This window comes from Syngnathoides biaculeatus, chromosome 10 (assembly GCF_019802595.1).
Source record: "Syngnathoides biaculeatus isolate LvHL_M chromosome 10, ASM1980259v1, whole genome shotgun sequence".
NCBI classification, from domain to species: domain Eukaryota; kingdom Metazoa; phylum Chordata; class Actinopteri; order Syngnathiformes; family Syngnathidae; genus Syngnathoides; species Syngnathoides biaculeatus.
Genome location: NC_084649.1, coordinates 8,678,646 through 8,696,871, shown reverse-complemented (window position 1 = coordinate 8,696,871; position 18,226 = coordinate 8,678,646). Strand labels below are relative to the sequence as shown.

The following is an 18,226-nucleotide window of genomic DNA, read 5'->3' as shown; positions in this document are numbered from 1 at the left end:
TGCGGTGTATGTTGGATTGTTTGCACAGAAAAAAAAATTGATGACGCAATATGTGACCATGGTGGTGGCCGCCAAGTGGGCATTGTGTATTCAAGCCGAGGTCGGAGGCAGGATTGTTGGGGTGACATTGGACAATGGGGTTGATCAAGGCTGCTCCCAAATAGTGGTAAGTGAACATAAACATAGAACAAAACATAATATTCAAATGACTATACTTGGATGATGTTAAGTCAGCAACAGTTACAGAGTAAAAAAAAAGCACTTCCTGTACCAGCATCTTATACTGAAAGACTTGGTGCTGCTTTGCACCTTGCCTCACGCTCTCTCTCTCTCTCTCTCCCTCTCTCTCCCCAACAATCAACATCACCTTGGCTGCTCACCTGTCTTCAGTCAGCACTTATCATTGCCTGCTTATAAGCCTGCCAGAGTCAGAATTCCACTGCCAGAGTAGTATCACTCCTTTGTGGCGCACAGGCCAACTCTCCCACACTTGCACGCTTGCACACTTGTACGCTTGTAAGTTACTCGCCTTCCTGTAATCACACTTACTGTACCACCTTGTGTTCTTCTTTGTCTCTGTTACTCCTTCTGTGCCCCCCGCCTCACTACCCACACCGCCAAGCTCTCCCACCTACTCCACCCAACCGCCCTGTTCACCCCCCCCCCCCCGCCCCCGCTTCCTGCACATTCTTTGTCCCGACGGTTCACCATCACGCCTTAGAGATACTTATCCTGAATTGGATTGTAATAAACCATTCTCCACTACTTCCTCCAGCTCCGTCTGCTTCTGGGTGCAGTCAATATTGATACGATTATACTGTGACAAATGCAACGGTAAATACAGTATACTTGTGTTACTTGAATAACAAATGAGCATAAAAATAGTAGAAGTAAATGCTTAAAGGTCCCTTTCCATCACAATCATTTTTTGTACTGTTTTATGCATAACAAACAAGTCTGTGACATGTTTCACAAGTTTAACAGCTATGCGGTCTGTTGATTTAATGCAAAAGTCCATAAACATAAGCGTATCACTTGCAAAAAGAGTGGATTTAAAATCACTAAAATTACTACGTAGTTCTGTGATTGGCTGACTACCAGTTCAAAGTGTACCCCGCTTCTTGCCTGAAGATTGCTGCAATAGGCACCGGCATGCCCCCAACCCTAGTGAGGATATACAGTACAGAAAATGGATGGACAGATATTTGCATAGTTTTGTTAATTAATATTCAAGAACGTGTCTTTTTCGTGGTTGGTACCCGGTCATGCCCACTTAACTCAACTGAATGGCGACACGGATAAACAGATCATAGCTGCTGCTGAGCTAAATACAATAAACACTGCATATAAAGCAACTTTTAGGTTGTGGGCACCATTCATCGCGATTTGATCTCAAGTGGGGGGACCAGAATATCTGTTGCTTTAACAAATAACAATAATTCAAATGTTAACAATTTTTTTAGGGTGCACATATTTACAAATACATTTGGGAAGATAATTCACATTTATTGATTATTATATTGCATATCTTGTTTGGAATCAGAAGACCAATTTCAAATTGATCAGTTTCATTGTGAAATTTTGAAAGGCTCAACTGACACATCAAAACATAGAAACTAAAGCGTGAACTTTTCAGAATGAAAGTGCTGTAGTGTAAATGTATACGGGCAGATAGACAGAGTGGATATATGTATAGGGTATCTCTAATGAACATAGACATATTCACAGTAAGTCCAAAATAGAAATTCAAAGTTCCTGCGAATTTAATAGTCACGCAGTAAACTGCCATAAAAAAACTGAACACATAAACAACAAACTTATATGAGGTTAGCATTAGTCTCCAGAAGCAATTAGCAACTCCTCACCAATTGATCATCATGCATCCAATCAGCTTGTTACCTACAAGTCACTAAGAAGGAGTGACTTTTGCCTTTTTCCTGTCAAGGTGTCTCCCCAACAACGAATTTGATTTGTTTGTCTGACATAAGCCAACCATTTTTATCGTGACTATAATTAAACCCCTGCGATTGGCTGGACACCAGTTCAGGGTGTACCCCGCCTCCTGCCTGCTCCTGCGACCCTTGCGAGCATAAGGATGGATAGATGGATGTAACTAACCCATGTCTTAATTCACTGCACAAACTACGTTTTTGACTTAACATGTGCATACAGTATTTGCACATGAAATTACATAATAAACAATACATATGATTAACGCTTTCATTCATTGTCACCAGCGATGATTGTCTCGGCAGGCTCAGTTGAAATCAAGAGGAGACATATTCAAAATACCCCCCTCTTGTTTTATTTTCATCCACATCTCCTATACTTCACAATAATACTAACGGTGGGCGGCCATCCCACTGGGCACTGTGGCTGGTTGTTGCAGACCCCAAAGAATGTGGGGCGGAGGAGCTGAAAAGGGTAGTAAGACTAGGAAGAGATTTGTTAAAAAATCAAAGGAACCAGATGCTGTTCATGACGTGGTTGCTTCACGGCACACCTTTGCTGAACCTGAGCACACCTGTGACCCTTGAGATGGTACAAGCATATTGATGTAGTGCAAATGAAGTGAATGTGCGTGAAATGTAAAGAAATAACCCCGCAAACAAACTCTCACATGGGACGCAAGAATGGATGGATGCAGCACTGCCATGAATGCTTGAGGTATTCAACTGTTTCAAAAAGCAGGCGGAAAAAAAAAACATAACCCCATAAGCGACATCAAGAATCATCACAATTACATCGAAAAAATGGTGATGGAATGGAACCTTGAACATACTGTATCTTGCCTCACAATCACTGACTGCAGGCTTTCTACAAGGTGTCTGAGTATTGTTGCCATATAAACAAGTCGCGGTCTACATGTGCTAACCCAACGGAAATGATGTTGACTCTGCCCTGCGCTGTGTGATGTGAAGTGTAAGCTTCTGGCCGTCTTACTACTTTGAGAACGCCTAATCTCATAATATCTTGGAAAGGTTCCGGAACAGTGCGAGGGTCATCATTTTGAGAGGTAATGGTGGCAATGCAAATTTGCTTACAAAATAAATGATTGTATTCAAAATCATCTTTTTTATTATCATCATTGCCGAAGGGTCTTTTTAGTTAGTTTAAGAAAAAAAGTATTCTAAAAATATAGACCACACAACATGGCTTAAACGCCACACTTCATTCGTACTCTCGACATTTAATTTGCCCAGGGGTATACAGAGCAGAGAACCAGGTGTCGTCACATTCCCTCGTGAACTGCTATTCCCTCCCCGGCGCAATTAATGGCTCCTTGGAGTCAGACACGCTGGCCTCAAAATGGCTACCCATCCAGAATGGAGGTGTCACATCACCCTGACAACCATGTCAAGCCCTCTGAGTATCATCAGTGTGCAACAACAAAGCCAGAAGTCAGAAGTCATCTCACCTTGTGATCTTGCTGTGGAATTGATCTGTTGTAGTGGAAATGGGCTTTTTGAGCTGCGTGATTTAGGCAGCATCCAGACGCTTTTTTTTTTTTTTTTTTTTTGTCAAACTTGTGTGAGAGGCCACATGGCTCATGACTTAGGACACACAAAGGAACTGCAGCCTAATTAATGTAATTAGCCTATTTCCTTCCCTTTTGTTCATGTGTGGCTTCTAGGCGAATGCATACCGTATTTGTTTACATAACCTAAAAAGTGGGGCACATTGAATAAATGCTTGTATTTTGTCAAAAGGCCTGTTTTTTGGGGTGCCACAGAATCACTGAAGGAGATGAGTTGTCAGCACAGCTGAGCTGTACGGCCGCTGCTCGGCACAAGCAGAGACGCCCACCCATGTCAAATGTCACAGCACTAATCTCTTTCCAATGTAGCCCGGCGATAACCGCAGGGGCCAGAGACAGACACAGCTCATTGCTTCGCATGATGAGCTTCGTCAGCCATTGCACACCCACAATCTTTTCTTGAATGAGATCCAGAACATCCCCTCAATATTGGTTTGACATCAGCTGTTGCTTGTTTTATTAAAAACAAAGCACGTATGTAATGTAAACATTCTTGAAGGAGGAATAGAGGTTGCATGCCTTGCGTCTTGATATGGAAAGTCTTAAACATGGCTCGTCTTCTTCTTCAGTCCAAATATTTGCTTCAAGGATGTTTTAGTAATTATTTTGTCATTGAATGTCTTTGCAAGGTTGAGATGCCCTCCACCCCCAGTCATCAGGAGGAAATCCAAGATGCAAATAAATCAAAAACAATATGCGCAAGACAGAAGCTAGTCTAAAGTCAAACACTAATTTTTCATCAAAAGAAAAAAATTAATCTAACAGGTCAAATGTTGAGTTGCCACTTAATAATTAGCAAGTATTACTTAGTTTCATGAAGTAATTAGTCATGTAATACAATCTTCCTCAGTCACAACAAATACTGTATTACTGTTATAATAAAAGCCAACTGATTATAACCAAAAAAGTGCTTTTGACACCATGAAATATTAAATGAACAACAGAGTATGAAATTAATGTATATGTCCTTGTAAATAACAAAAGAAGTTGTTGTTTTCTGCAGTTGGCATGATTATTTATCTATATATTGCTGTTACTGTGATGATAAATACTGAAATATACTGTATATGGGAGCAAACACACTGTATGGAAGACTACAGACTGTGTGTGTGTGTGTGTGTGGTGTGTGTGTGTGTGTGTGTGTGTGTTGTGTGTGTGTGTGTGTGTGTGTGTGTGTGTGTGAATCGGTGAAGAGCCTTTTATTGTGATCACTTCTTTAGGTCACCAAGTTATGAAGTCCAGTTCATCCCCATTTGTTTATACTTGACATTGTCACAAAAGATGGAGTCTATCCTCGGACATTCACATTTTCAGTTAGTATTATACTGTAGTTTTCAGATGCCGTTCTCTGTATTGTGGCTCGTTTTATTCTCTTCTCTATGTTTATGCATAACCAACTTGAAACATAGTTAATTGTTCAACCTGGTGCAGCTTAACGGTGAAGTTAACTTGACTAGCTTAACTGCATCTGTGATTTCATACAGTGACATAGTGTTTGAAGGTAGACGTAGATATTTTCTCTCATTTTAGAGATGCAAACCTTGCATGTTACTATTCTATTTTCCCCATTTTCATCAAAAGATAATCCTTGAATTTAATGTACTGTAATACTCGCGCAACGAGATAGCCTCAGTGCTCAGGTCAGAACAAACTGGTGGTTGGGTTGCCAGGATGATGGTGAAAATATATATATATATTTTTAAAGGCACTCTATGTTGAAAATTCTGATTTTCAAATAACATGAGTGTCAAGTCTTGTAGCTCAAGTCAAAGTCATGTTGAGTCTCCATAATGCCAAGTCAAAATCAAATTGCGCCTTTCTTAAGTATTAGGCAATGAAGTCACAAGACCTAAAAGTGGCAACTCGAGTCCGTCATGTGACTTAAGGTCCCCACTTCTGGAGCAAATACACTTCATCTCAGGTGGATTTATTACAAGATAAGTCCATAGAAGTCCACATGACCAACTAATATTCAAGCGCAGGAAATTAAACAACTACATATTCATTCTTCAAGCAATGAGTATGGCTTTCTATATGTTGGTGTTCTTAATTATTAAAGGTAACAGACATGATACTCCCACTTTAATGCATAGCTTTTTAGAATACAATGATTTGTTGTAAGTGACATCGTTAGGTAGAGAGTAATGTAACAAATGTAGTGGTTGTATATTATTTATCATGCTAAGAAGTGTCGTTCTTCCCTTTGTCACTAAATTCATAGAAAATAATGTGCACAGTACTTTAAATATGTAAATACATTGTTACTGCTCTCATTTCTTGGGATTGTGTTGGTGCATTTAATAAAGTGGCCCCTGAGTTTATAATGATTTTGCCCACACTTCCGTTTACCTGTATTACATATTCGCCTTGAAAGTTTTAGAACTAACCACATGTAGTCAGCTCGGTATAACGTCGGCATTGAAAGGGCAAATTGAAAACCGCGTCCAAAGGAATCCCAGTGAGTTTTGTTCCAGCACCAGGGATAGATGAACAGTATACTTGTTCCAGAACCACGGACAGAGCAACATGTTTTTTTTTTTTGTCTTTCAGCACCACGGACAGAATACGTGTGGAACATGAACTTCTTGGGCGAAGCAAGGCCCGGTTCAAGAGATGGACCAAGACTTTACCTGACCCCCACTCTCGCCCCCTCATCCACGGCGTGCTCCGTAGTATACAAATTATGATAAAGGCTGTGAGTCAAACTCTCAGCTTGTTTTTTTTTCTTTCAAACGTATCCATTCATCCTGTTCTTATACCAGTTGTCCTGTTCAGAGTCACAGGTGAGATGAAGCCTATCCCAGCATACTTTGAGCGAAACCTAGTCTATATATTTGTTTTACTGTCAAGTGCATTTGTGTACTGATTTCAGTACATCTTTGGAGTTGACGCAGGATATGACACATAATGCAGCGTTGAAATACATACGTTTTGGCGACTGCAGCTGAGATTTATTGAGACAGACAGCAGTCAACTAGTCGCACCAAGAGACAGACAACCATTTACATTTCATAACCACTGCTGAGTGTCTGTATTACCTTACTTAAACCTTTTTATATGACTTCCACCTCGATTCAAAATGTTAGCGACACACAAATTTTAAAAAATCTATATGTAGTTATGTATTTCTAATATAATATATATAATATAATAATAATAATGTTATGTATTTTTTTCTCATTGTACGGCTAATCACTTCAGTAGACTTTCAGATGTGTTGAAACACAACCTACATAATAATCAGCTTAGTGGGTTCACTGAATGCAGTGTTGTCCCATTACGTAACATTGCATGTAAAATATTGCCAATGCTAAGCAGCCATGGGTGCAGACCAGTCTGTAGTGCTATGGTGAATAAGTAGAGGCCCTGAGGGAAAGCTTGGAGAGCAGAGCACACTGTCATGCCAAAGAAAGCAAAGTTCCCTCCCGCCCACTGGGGCTCGGTCATGCCGTGAAAACGAGATGACATTACCGGGCCATTTACTGGCGGAAGAGCACCGAGATCTAGGTGAGGGAGGCACCCAGTGTATCGCTTTTGTTATACAATGGTTGGCTAATGTGTCAGCAGAGAGGGAAACTGAGGCCTCAAGATAGAAAGAATATGTACATATATAGAAAATAAGGCAGCCGTGGAGTAACTGGTTAGATCGTTGACCTCACATTTCTGAGGACCGTGGTTCAAATCCCTCCTCACCCATGTGGAGTTTGCATGTTCCCCGTCTGCCTGTGTGGGTTTTCTTCAGGTACTCCCGCTTCCTCCCACATCCCAAAAATATGCAACATTAAATGGACACTAAATTCCCCCTAAGTGTAATTGTGTGTGCGACTGTTGTCTGTCCCCATGTACCCTGCGATTGGCTGGCAAGCAGTTCAGGCTGTACCCTGCCTCCTGCCCGTTGACACTTGGGATAGGCTCCAGCACTACAGCAATCCTTGTGAGTATAAGCAGCTAAGAAAATGGAAGGTCTCATATTGTCCTGTTATAGCCAGTATGCTCATGTTGTTGATAAATTCTTTGAATACTCATGTCTGTTTTATGTGAAAATGCATATTCTTTTTCATTTGACACAGGTTCCTGCATGCAAGGTGTACTTCCTTGTCAGCACTGTGAATTTGACCAATGTGTCTACAGCAGTGATTCCCAACCAGTGTGGCTTGAGCGATCTTCAGGTGTTCAGTGGGAAATCATCACATTTTACCTAACTGCTCGAAAAAATGATTAATTTGCAAGAAATAATGTATTTTGTTGTTTTTTGTTGTTTGTCGGTGTGGAGTCAGAGTTCCCCATTTTAAAACACATGCCTTTGGTCCATAAATATTGGAAAACACTGGTCTACATTGTTTATCATCCGTGCATTATGACAAATCCAAATGAAGCTTTTCAAAAATCAACCACTCATTATTGGTCAATTTGATGTGGACACTTGTCATTTTCACACCGCGGCGATCACCTTAAAACATGAAAAACAAATGCCTTATTTGAAAGCAAATCCCTATGCCTCACATAATATTCCGACCCACCCTTATGTGTCCCCTCTGAACGCCACTCGGCGGTGCTCACAGACTTTCCCTTTCTTGGAGCTCGCGCATCCCGTGCACAAGGCTTCAAGAATAACATATTAAACTTACACATCGACGTGACTTCGTTCATCTGTTATTAACCATGACGAACACGGACAGAAGTAAGAGAGAACATAAAAATAAAAGCCTTCTGTGGGCTCTTTCATGGAGGCTGTTCGTTTCAGCACCGCGGAGCTGTCCGGCATCCCGACGCAGTTATGGTACGTGGGGCCAAAGACTGTAAAAGGCTCGGAAATAAGATTTTAAAAACAAACAAAGCGCTTGAGAATGAGAACCGCCCACGTGGTCTATGGACTTGAACGTGACATTAGTGACACAAACTAGTGAGCACGCCACAATCTCCTAATCGCGTAGTTTTGCACTTCCTGAGCAGGAGCACAAAGGACCGTTTTCCTCTGTCTTTCTCTATTTATAGACACTCTCCGCTCTGCGGAACGTACCATTCGGTCTTCCAATAAGAAAATAGGGGGGAGCAGGAGAGCCGTGTTCGTCATAAGCCAAGTTGACAGCACATTTTCCTTACTGAAACATCCCCACCACCACGCAGAGGTTGAGTCAGTCCTGCTCGTTTAAACCGAGAAGACACCCATAGCGACTCAAATGCAAAGAAAAAAATAAAAGGGTGCCAAGAAGCTGGGACGAGGGAACGTGGGTGTAAATAGGCAGTGAACACGCGCGGGCTCTCTCTCTCCCTCTCTCTCTTTCTACCTCCCTTCCCCGCTCTAGCTCTCTCGCAACTCGCTTCCGTGTGTGCGCGCGTGCGCGTGTGTGTGTGCGAATGTGTGTGTGTGCGCGCGCGTGTGTGTTTCTTCTCTTTTTATGATATCAATGAACGACTTTCTGAGTAGGACTTCAACAGAAGGAATCAAAAGGCTCCATCGGGACCAAAACGCCATCTCGCGTTTGCGGTATGCGACTTGGCCGTACGCTCCATGTGTTTTAGCATCAATGTAAATATTGGCTTTGAAAGGACGGGAGCCTCATCAGCTGTGGCGTGCCTTGCTTTCGGACCCACATTTTGACCAAGACTTGCACCTTGCCTTTTGATTCGTCACCACTTATCATCATCGCCATCTGCAGCCGTCGCAAGCCACCCTCAACTCGCCGGCCGGTCCCAACGAAGATGGCAACTTTAACCAACGGGCAGGTGGACAGCGGCGTGCACGGTGTCGGGATCGGGGTGGTCTCCGCCAGCACCAACGGGCTCGTGAACGGATTAAGCCACAGCCACAGCCCGGCGGGCTGCCCGGCCACCATCCCCATGAAAGACCACGATGCCATCAAACTCTTCATCGGTCAGATCCCCCGCAACCTGGACGAGAAGGACCTGCGGCCCCTCTTCGAGGAGTTTGGCAAGATCTACGAGCTGACGGTGCTCAAGGACCGCTTCACGGGCATGCACAAAGGTGGGTTTGTTTATAGATGTTCCCGGAGACCTGTTTGTTTCTCACCTGTCACGACGTTTGAGGGCGTCAGGAGTAGCGCCACTCTGACAAGATGAAATGTGCACAAACACACACACACACTCACCTCAAAAACAAAAAAACGAAAAAAAAAAACAACAACAACAACCGAATGACTTGTGCTGGACTTTATACGTTAATAATCCCGGGTATGAAAAGTGTCACGAAAACGGGAGTCACGAAAGCGGGGATATGTGTCGGCTGCTTTTGGGTTGTGCGCACCCATCCAGTCCAGCGGTTGTAAACGTGCCTTCATTGACTTCACTAAATCCAGGCCATTAAACTCACGTTTTCATGTCGCAATAGCTGGAGGCTGTTTGAATGCCCGCAGCGCTGTGCATAGTTTGCGTGCGCGTTGTCCGTTCGCTGCTGTGTGCAGACAAAAGTAGTATGTAGGTCCAAAACTAATTATGTGCTTTTTTTTTTTTTTACACTTTTTAAAAAAATCCTTTAAAGCCTATTTCATGACGATGCCTCGGTTTACTTTCTGAACAGTGGCCATTATTTAAGATGTTTAACTTAATGGCTCATGAAATGACGTCAAATGTCTCCTACTGGTTGGACATGGCCTTTAAGGTGTAATATTAATGACCAGCCTTTGTTTAGGTGCACCAGAAAAGATGGTTCTTCTTCCCACTGTTACTTTATTTTCTTCCCTCAAGGGAAGGCAAATCACCATTTAATGAGAGGTCAGTAATTGATCTACTGCACCTGCTGGACGTCTCCTAAGGCAGCAAAGTACATGAGGAGAAAAACATCATAATGTAAGCTGTTTTAAAACTGTGCTGCAAAGATTGTGTTTCGTCATGGATATCTTTGGATATTTTAAATATATACAATTTATTTCAGAGGGACTTGGCATGAGACAACAAAAGAAACGGAGGACGACAGTATGCATCGGGGCATAGTTTTTATTAATAGCATAGCTGTAGTAGACCCCCGTTGGACAGTTAATCACCGGTGGCCGCGGAGCTATAGGCATGGCTCACCAGCTGATTCTAAGAAGTGCCTCCTCTCTGCGACTTACGGCCCTGCTTCCCGCTTTCATTAGCGCGTCCCCGCTGCGCTCATATTTTAACTAGCTGGAGGTGCGAACTATTGCCTGACTCACTCACACAATTCCTGCACAGACCTCAAACACCTTTCTATAGAAGAAGTCTTCTAAATGAGCAATAAAATGTCACAAATCAGTGACTGGGGTAGACAAGGGCTGCAGAACCCTTTTTTTTTTAAAAAAAAAAACAAGTTGTCCCTATTTTAGTCCTCAAAACTTCATTAGTATGGTCACATACATCCCTGACATATTTACTTTCACAAAACCACTAATTTGAATTTTTTTTTTTTTTTTTTTTTACATTTAGGTACTCTTCCTACTGTCTCTTATATACGCTTATTAGGGTTAGGGTTATCATCCATCTGTCCGCACTTACTTATATTATCGTTTCCTACCTTGTCCTGAGCGTACATTACAGTCCGAAGCAGAAACTGGATTTTTTTCTTTCCACTTTTCTCACCTCTTTGATTAAAAAGAGAAAAGACACTCTATTTAGTTGTTGTCATAGCAGACAATTTAGTGCCTCACATTGTTGGCCCCATTTCACTTAACAATGAGTCACTTTTTCAAAGAAATAAGCTCGGTTTCAGCTCACTGATCCAGAGCTTTTTTTTTTTCGACTACTGCAGGTAATAAATGTTGCTTATCCTGTTCTACAGTATCAACAAGCCCAAAGAAGCAGCCTCCCTTATGGTAATGCTACCTCTGAAGAAAGAGACCCCTATTATAGCCATTGTCAGCTGTGCCTGTGATACTGTTGCCATAACCCTCCCCGTAATGACTCCATGTATCATTGGTAATCTAGTCTTTAGGATTCTGTCCCCTTGGAACAGAGGGCTGGGAGGCGGGGTAGGGGGAACGGGGAGGAAGGGTGCGGGGAACAGAGGTCTGCAGAGTCTGGGAGTGGGCGCTGGGACACCGGTGCAGGCCTACATTCTCTCAATGATTTTATTTCTCTCTCCTCTGCGACCGAGCCATGCTAATAGAGGCCATTTATAATGGTCACTAGCTGCTGCTACTGTTGCTGCAGCTACCAAGTACAAAGGGCTCAGAGACAGAGTTAGCACACAGCGGAAGCCTTCAAGCTTGTGCTGCTCTTCAGGGGAAAAAAATGGGGATGTAAATGTAACCATCATTCAATAGGATTTTATCTTAAAACGTGTGGTCGATTAGCTACGACAAAGTAAGCCAATTATAAATGTAGAAATGAAGGTGACTTAACGTCGTGTCAAGTCCACAGCTTTGTTTTTTCTCACAAACACCATTGTCAACAAGTTTGTTTTTCTATCCTTGACTGAGTGGATCTCATGTGATGTTTGTTCTTCAATCATAGTAGTAAGTGCAAAAAAAAAAAAGAAGAAGTACTGTTTCGTGGGCTCATCTCTGTTCAAGTTTCAAAGCCTGACAGTCAATCTCAATCCAGTCTTCAATAAATTTTTTAGCTTGGAAAAAAATCCCCAAACATCCCTTTACTCCAACAGTTCTACTTAAAAACGATGATCATATTTTGTAAACTAATGTGTTATGGGGGAATATTGTAACTAATGACAATTCCCTTATGAATACGTCATGTGGCTTATGTTACAGAAAGCTGCAACTACCAGGGCTGGTCATAAATGAAATTCTAGGTCTCGCTGATCACCTGCATTTTGATATCCTAACATTATTTAACTGAATATGTTTTTGGGGTGTATTATGCTTGGTAAGATGAGGAAGTCATGATGCCAAAAACATGAACAAATCATGCTATGTTTTATTGCAGGCAATTAGATGTTACAGGCTACCGTTAGAGAAGTACCATCTGCAGAAAGAAGGATAAACCAAAATTTGCCTTCGAACAAAATGCAAAAACCGTGAGCGCATGAGTGTGTGTGTGTGTGTGTGTGGTGTGTGGTGTGTGTGTGTGTGTGTGTGTGTGTGTGTGTGGTGTGTGTGTGTGTGTGTGTGTGTGTGTGTAAGTGTGTGTTTGTCCTGCAGGTCTACGTTAATGCCGCATGCGCTCCGGCCGAAAATTTCACTCTGGTTGCATCATCCTCTCTGTAGGACCTTTTTTTTCTGTCTCCTTTTGCATTTGCTTTGGGATTCGTGTGTGTGTGTGTGTGTGGGTTTGGACTCCTCCCACAATCCTACATTCAACTTCTCTTACAAAATACACTCAAGACTACACATTGTTTTTCTCAAGATGCATCACTATCGATTTGGGCTGTTTTTGTGGGGAGGACTGCAACATGTGTCACAGAGGACGTCGCCACTTCAAAAAGTACACTTAACCAGCAGCTCTAACCCTGCTCTCACCAGGCATACCGTGGAACATCTTAGAAGTTTCCAACAGCAAAAGGGCAGCACCGTAAGATGATTTGTAAGAATGAGTTGACCTCAGTCCTCAGCTGTCCATTATTGTCGCAGTGAACTTTGAGATGGTCGAGCGGCAGAAGAGGGGGACAAAGGATGGTGCTCTTGCAAGGATTAGCATGCTAAGAGTAGGAGCGGGGGGGGGGGGCATGAAGCTGTCAGTGAGACGTGTCCTTCCCTACCGCAGTGCTCCTCTCATTAAAACCACTTACTTTCTTTCACTTTACTGTATACATGGAGAGGAAGACAATGCAAAGGGATGGCTGACCTCAGAAACGACAAGTCGGTGCCCTATGTTGAATGCAAAGCTATATTGAGCACACAATAGAGTACAAATGTCTTCCAAGGTTGATAAATCTAACTTCCATTTGACCTGTTTGATTAAAAAGTGATGTGCAATAATTATCTCAATGTGGCCCTGGAGGGGCAGCTTCATCCCAAACAACTTCTTGTATTCACCTAATTACGCTCTTTGCCAACATATGATGGGTTTTGGCTGGGGGTATGTGCCACCCATTCAAAGAGTTCGCAAGTTTTCAGTTGTCTTTGCCAAGGGTAATATAATACTTGTTTGGATAGGGATTGTATAAAAAGATGTGGATCACCTCAGGAAACTGTTTTAGAAATAATTGATTTTTTTCACTCTAAGTGGATTCATTTGTATATCATTTGATACATTAAAATTATTTTCCATTATGAAAAGGTGCTTAAGGTACCAGAATAGATGTAACACACAAGAGCACTTTTGGACAATCATCCTTCTATTGGTGTACCAACCATGGTATTCACTGGGGTACATTAGTGCCTATTTTGAGTTAGACCCAGCCCAAATTGATCAAGAGTCAATTTTCAATAGAAGCACCGCACACACACACACACACACACACAAGTTGACTCATTTGAAAACAATGTGTATTTTAAAAAAATAATAAACCATCTGTCACAGAGAGGTTTACGGAGGTAACCGTGTAGCAGCCATACGTTTCCGTGTACGGAGGAGACGACTCCCTGTGCTAATTTTTTTTTTCCAATCATAGTTAATGAATGCGAGTTTGTGTAAAACCAGGGGTCATTTATTTAAATATTGGTATTTGTATTGTAAAAATTTGAGTGGGTCCATCACTGTGTGTGATTTATTCTTGTTTGAGAAGAGATCTAGCAACGAAATATTTGTATGCATCCAGACATTTATACGATTTCCAACTTTTCTGTGTAAATCATGACCACTGACTCAGCAGATACACGTGTATATCCAGTTGTCCAAGACAAGCAGAAGCGAAATAACAGTCTAATTTCTTATCAGTGAAATTAGTCCTCTATGCCAATTGCCTCTAATTTTTCCACGTACCTTTGTTTATTATCACCTTCTCAATGTTTAACGTTATATGACAGAACTCTGGGTGTGGTCCTACAAGACATATTTCCGTTTCGTCTCAACGGCATTAACTTGCAAAAATTCTTTGTTTGACCGTCAATATGGCGACGTAAACAAAAATCACGTGATTTTAAGACATTGGTGCATGACCTCGATAGCAACTGTTCTCACAGTTCCTCCTGTAGAAATTAAATTGCATTCCAATGTTCCGATGTGAAAATGAACCGTACAGGTCGATGGAAATGTCGCTTATGTTCTTTCCTATTTCAAGATGCTTTAGCCTCCTGCTACCTTCACACTGGTGAGGCAGAATAAAGACTGAGTGGCCACATGTTGATGGTTTTTCAAGTGTGGCTGTTTGAGAGCTCAATTTCAGAATTGCATTATCCTCGGAAGCCACTTAATTCACCCGCAGAAAACATTTAATGTTAACAGTTCAGAGATCACACTGTGTCCAAGTGTATACTTGTGCATTAGTGTGTACTAAATGTCTTTTCTTGGCAAAGGCTTGTCTCTCGGTGGATGGCAGTTCTGACCCGTGGAGGAAGAGCAGATGCTGATAGATAGAGGCTTTTTTTTTAACTGTTTATTTTTTTATTTATTTACATAGCCAACTTTTTTTTTGTGCTCACTGAAACCTTAACCAATAGCCCACAGCAGTTTTAAAATGAAACCAGTGTTTCATCAATATTTGGCCTTTAGGTTTCCATATGCTTCCAAGTCTTGCTTTCCTGTTGTTTTGTTTGTTGCTTCGGTTGAATATTTTATAGATGGAATAAAAACTTTTTGTCAGAGCATTTTGAATGAATGCTCCTTAGATGTGTGAATATGTCCCCACCCACCCCACCCACCCCCAAGGGTCTTGCATCACGTGTTATCTTTGCTGCATCTACCAACTTGACACCTTGGGTATTATGTTTTGTTTCTTCCTTTATGATTCTTAATCGTCTGCAGTAGTTGTGGCCGATTGTCGAAATGCGGTGTGCAGTGCAATACTTTTGAAATGTGTGAAAGTCTTACAAGTCATTATAAAGCTGCACCTTTGTTCTGCCTGATTGTATTTTCTTAAGTCTCAATTGCAAATAACGTGATTTTGTGTTGAGAAGAAAAGATTAGAACATTTCAAAAATCTGCTGTAAATGTTAAAGTACTTTAAATAATGATATTGCACAACAGGGTGGTAATAAGTTGGGCTCACAGCTGAGGTCCCGGGTTCAATCCCGGACTTGCCTGTGTAGAGTTTGCATGTTTTCCCCGTGCCTGCGTGGGTTTTCTCCAGGCACTCTGGTTTCCTCCCACATCCTGAAAACATGCAACATTAATCGGACACTCTAAATTGCCCCTAGGTGTGATTGTGAGTGCAGCTGTTTCTCTCCACATGCCCAGCGATTGGCTGGCAACCAGTTCAGGGTGTACACCGCCTCCTGCCCGTTGACAGCTGAAATAGGCTCCAGCACACGCCGCAACCCTCGTGAGGATAAGCAGCAAAGAAAATGGATGGTTGGATGGATTACAAAACAGAAGATTCTCCAAAACAAAGCAGTTGTGAGTAGTTTTCCACTTTAGAAGTTCCGTTCCTGCCATTTTTATCTCTCTCAATGGAGAATTTTCTTGTGTGCAGCCTTGAATACTGCTGGTTTGCCCTTTGGATTTGAACCACTATCTTTTTTATTATTATTAAAATACATTCCTCAGGTTTTATAACAGCAAATATTGTACTGTAGAATGTGCCACCTATTTGTGTGTGCAGGAGGGGGCATTTTTGTGTGTGTGTGTGTGTGTGTGTGTGTGTGTGTGTGTGTGTGTGTGTGTGTGTGTGTGTGTGCGTGTAGCTGTGTTTATTGCGTTATAGATTTTCCCGGAACATTTATCATGTATGTCCTCCTAGATCCTTTTTATATGAATACGCTCCGAACATATGTGTGATTATACCACAGAGAATAGAACTGTGCAGGCTTCCCATTTAAATAGGAATGCTCAATTGTAAGTGTCCATGCTTAATAGTAATATTAATATTTAACGTGCAAGTGCAGATGGAGCCCTCACTATGCGCATGAATTTAGCGCTTGCTGCAGCCCTCCACTGCAGAAGCTTTGCATGAGGAAAAAGCAGCATGACACAGCAATAATATGAAAAATAGTCCTTAATTTTGTCACCGCTAACAGTGTCAGTGGCCCATTAATTCACGTCCAGCGCATAATAATTCTAGTTGTACTTTCTGCCCCACATGTCATGTGTTTGTTTGGGAGTTAATCTAACGCTTTCTTCAGATATATGTCCTTATTTTTTCTTATATACTGTTTTTATGGTCAATTGTTTTGGGAACCAACTCAGATTTTCTTCTCCAGCTTTCATCCAAAAGTAATCAAGTGAAAAGATTTGTCATTTCCAGAAATCCCGGTTGATGTTTATTCTCAACAAAATGGCTGTATCTCAAAAGTGGCAGATCCAGGTCTGTCTGCTGAATACACTAAATCAGGGATTACATGAGGCTTGTACTCTTTGTCCTGGACAGAATGCATGTCAAAGCCTTACGTGCATGGTCAATGTGTGGGGGGCAAGACTCATATTAACCCTCTATGAATATACAGTATGCGTCTCTAATCCTCTCTGGCATTGGGATCAAACTCATTTTAGTTCATGGGCCACGTTCACCGCAGTTTGGACCAGTATATGTGTGTCTTAATAAGGTACAAATATATACATCCTTGGCTTGTCTGCAAATAAATAGAAGTATGTTCTAAAAATATTGATTTCATTGATCTTGTTGCCAATGCTGTTGCATCTTAAATGAAGAATGAGAAATTTCCTAACTAAAACAGATAGCGACAATTTCAAGAACATTATGACTCGTCTTTAACATTTACCCATGTGCAACTAACCGATCAATGTGAACCTATAGTATATGTGTACCACTCATAAAAAACCAAAAAACTGAATTTACATACATTTCTGCATCCATCTGGAAATCTTGACAACCTCAATTGACTTGTCGCACCATACAAACGAAGTGGGAGCTTTACGGTAACAGGGTGCCGTTGTCTGCCTATTTTGTAGATGTTTACATAAAATACAGTTTATGTACAAGGTGTGGCAATGCCCAAAAAAAACAATAAAAACACCAAGTCAACTGCTTTTGAACTTCTTCTGCTGACTGACGTTTTGCAATATTCAGTTTCTTTAAAAAATTCTGTAGGGTATTAATTTTAGCATAGCGAAATTCTTCGCAATGCAAAGGTGTCTTTACCTTTTATGAGTAAGCTTACTTTTGATCCTGAAACGTGGCATCTTTTAGCCTTCACATGTGCATCAATATCAGGTATTAGCCAATATCAGGGAGTCATTTAAGTAGTGAATTGTCATTCTTTTGGTAATGGGTGTGACTTCTAGCAGATACAATTAGCATCAACAGTTACTTTACTGGGAAAATAGCAGCTTTTTCTCTAGTGCCACAGGCTGCATTAGACCCCTGGAAAGGGTCGTCCTGGCCCACAGGCTGTGTGTTGCTGCTCGCTGGCTATGCATCACAAAAGTCACTAAATTTGAGTTTCCTACCATCTCCCTTCATGCTTATTTCATTTCCTCAATTAAAAATACACCACATTGACTTGTAAAAGGCAGGTGAGGACGAGCGTTAGGGCCTTCCTAAGATTACGCTCAATTATTTAAAACCAGTTTGATTCAGAAAATTGTAGACGTATAGAAAGTGAAGTTGGAACTGGTGACCGTTTCACAGTGTAGTTTGCCTTTCGCCTAAATTCAGCTGGGATAGGTTTCACCTCCCTGTGAGTTTAACCAGGACAGGTAACAATGAGAATGGATGGAAAATTGCATATTTTTCTTTGTAAAACATTTGCAGTAAAT

The 18,226-nt window shown here is 41.5% G+C and overlaps 1 protein-coding gene and 1 long non-coding RNA gene across 4 annotated transcripts in view; both read left to right on the top strand.

Moving 5' to 3' along the window:
* The first annotated feature begins 456 nt into the window (after positions 1–456).
* Positions 457–7,747, top strand: LOC133508083 (uncharacterized). Of its 3 annotated transcripts, none has more exons than XR_009796971.1 (5): positions 457–516; positions 776–834; positions 6,089–6,233; positions 7,407–7,472; positions 7,609–7,747. It is a non-coding gene; the product is annotated as an uncharacterized LOC133508083 (long non-coding RNA). The 3 variants fall into 3 exon arrangements; XR_009796973.1 differs by having other exon boundaries at positions 6,089–6,321; XR_009796972.1 differs by lacking the exon at positions 776–834.
* A 1,028-nt stretch (positions 7,748–8,775) lies between these two features.
* Positions 8,776–18,226, top strand: part of celf4 (CUGBP, Elav-like family member 4) — a 106,079-nt gene continuing 96,628 nt past the window's right edge. Inside the window, exons 1-2 of the mRNA XM_061832033.1 lie at positions 8,776–9,026; positions 9,199–9,524. Of these exons, the coding sequence (XP_061688017.1) occupies positions 8,938–9,026; positions 9,199–9,524 (415 nt within the window). The 5' untranslated portion in view covers positions 8,776–8,937. The remainder of the gene's footprint in view (positions 9,027–9,198; positions 9,525–18,226) is intronic.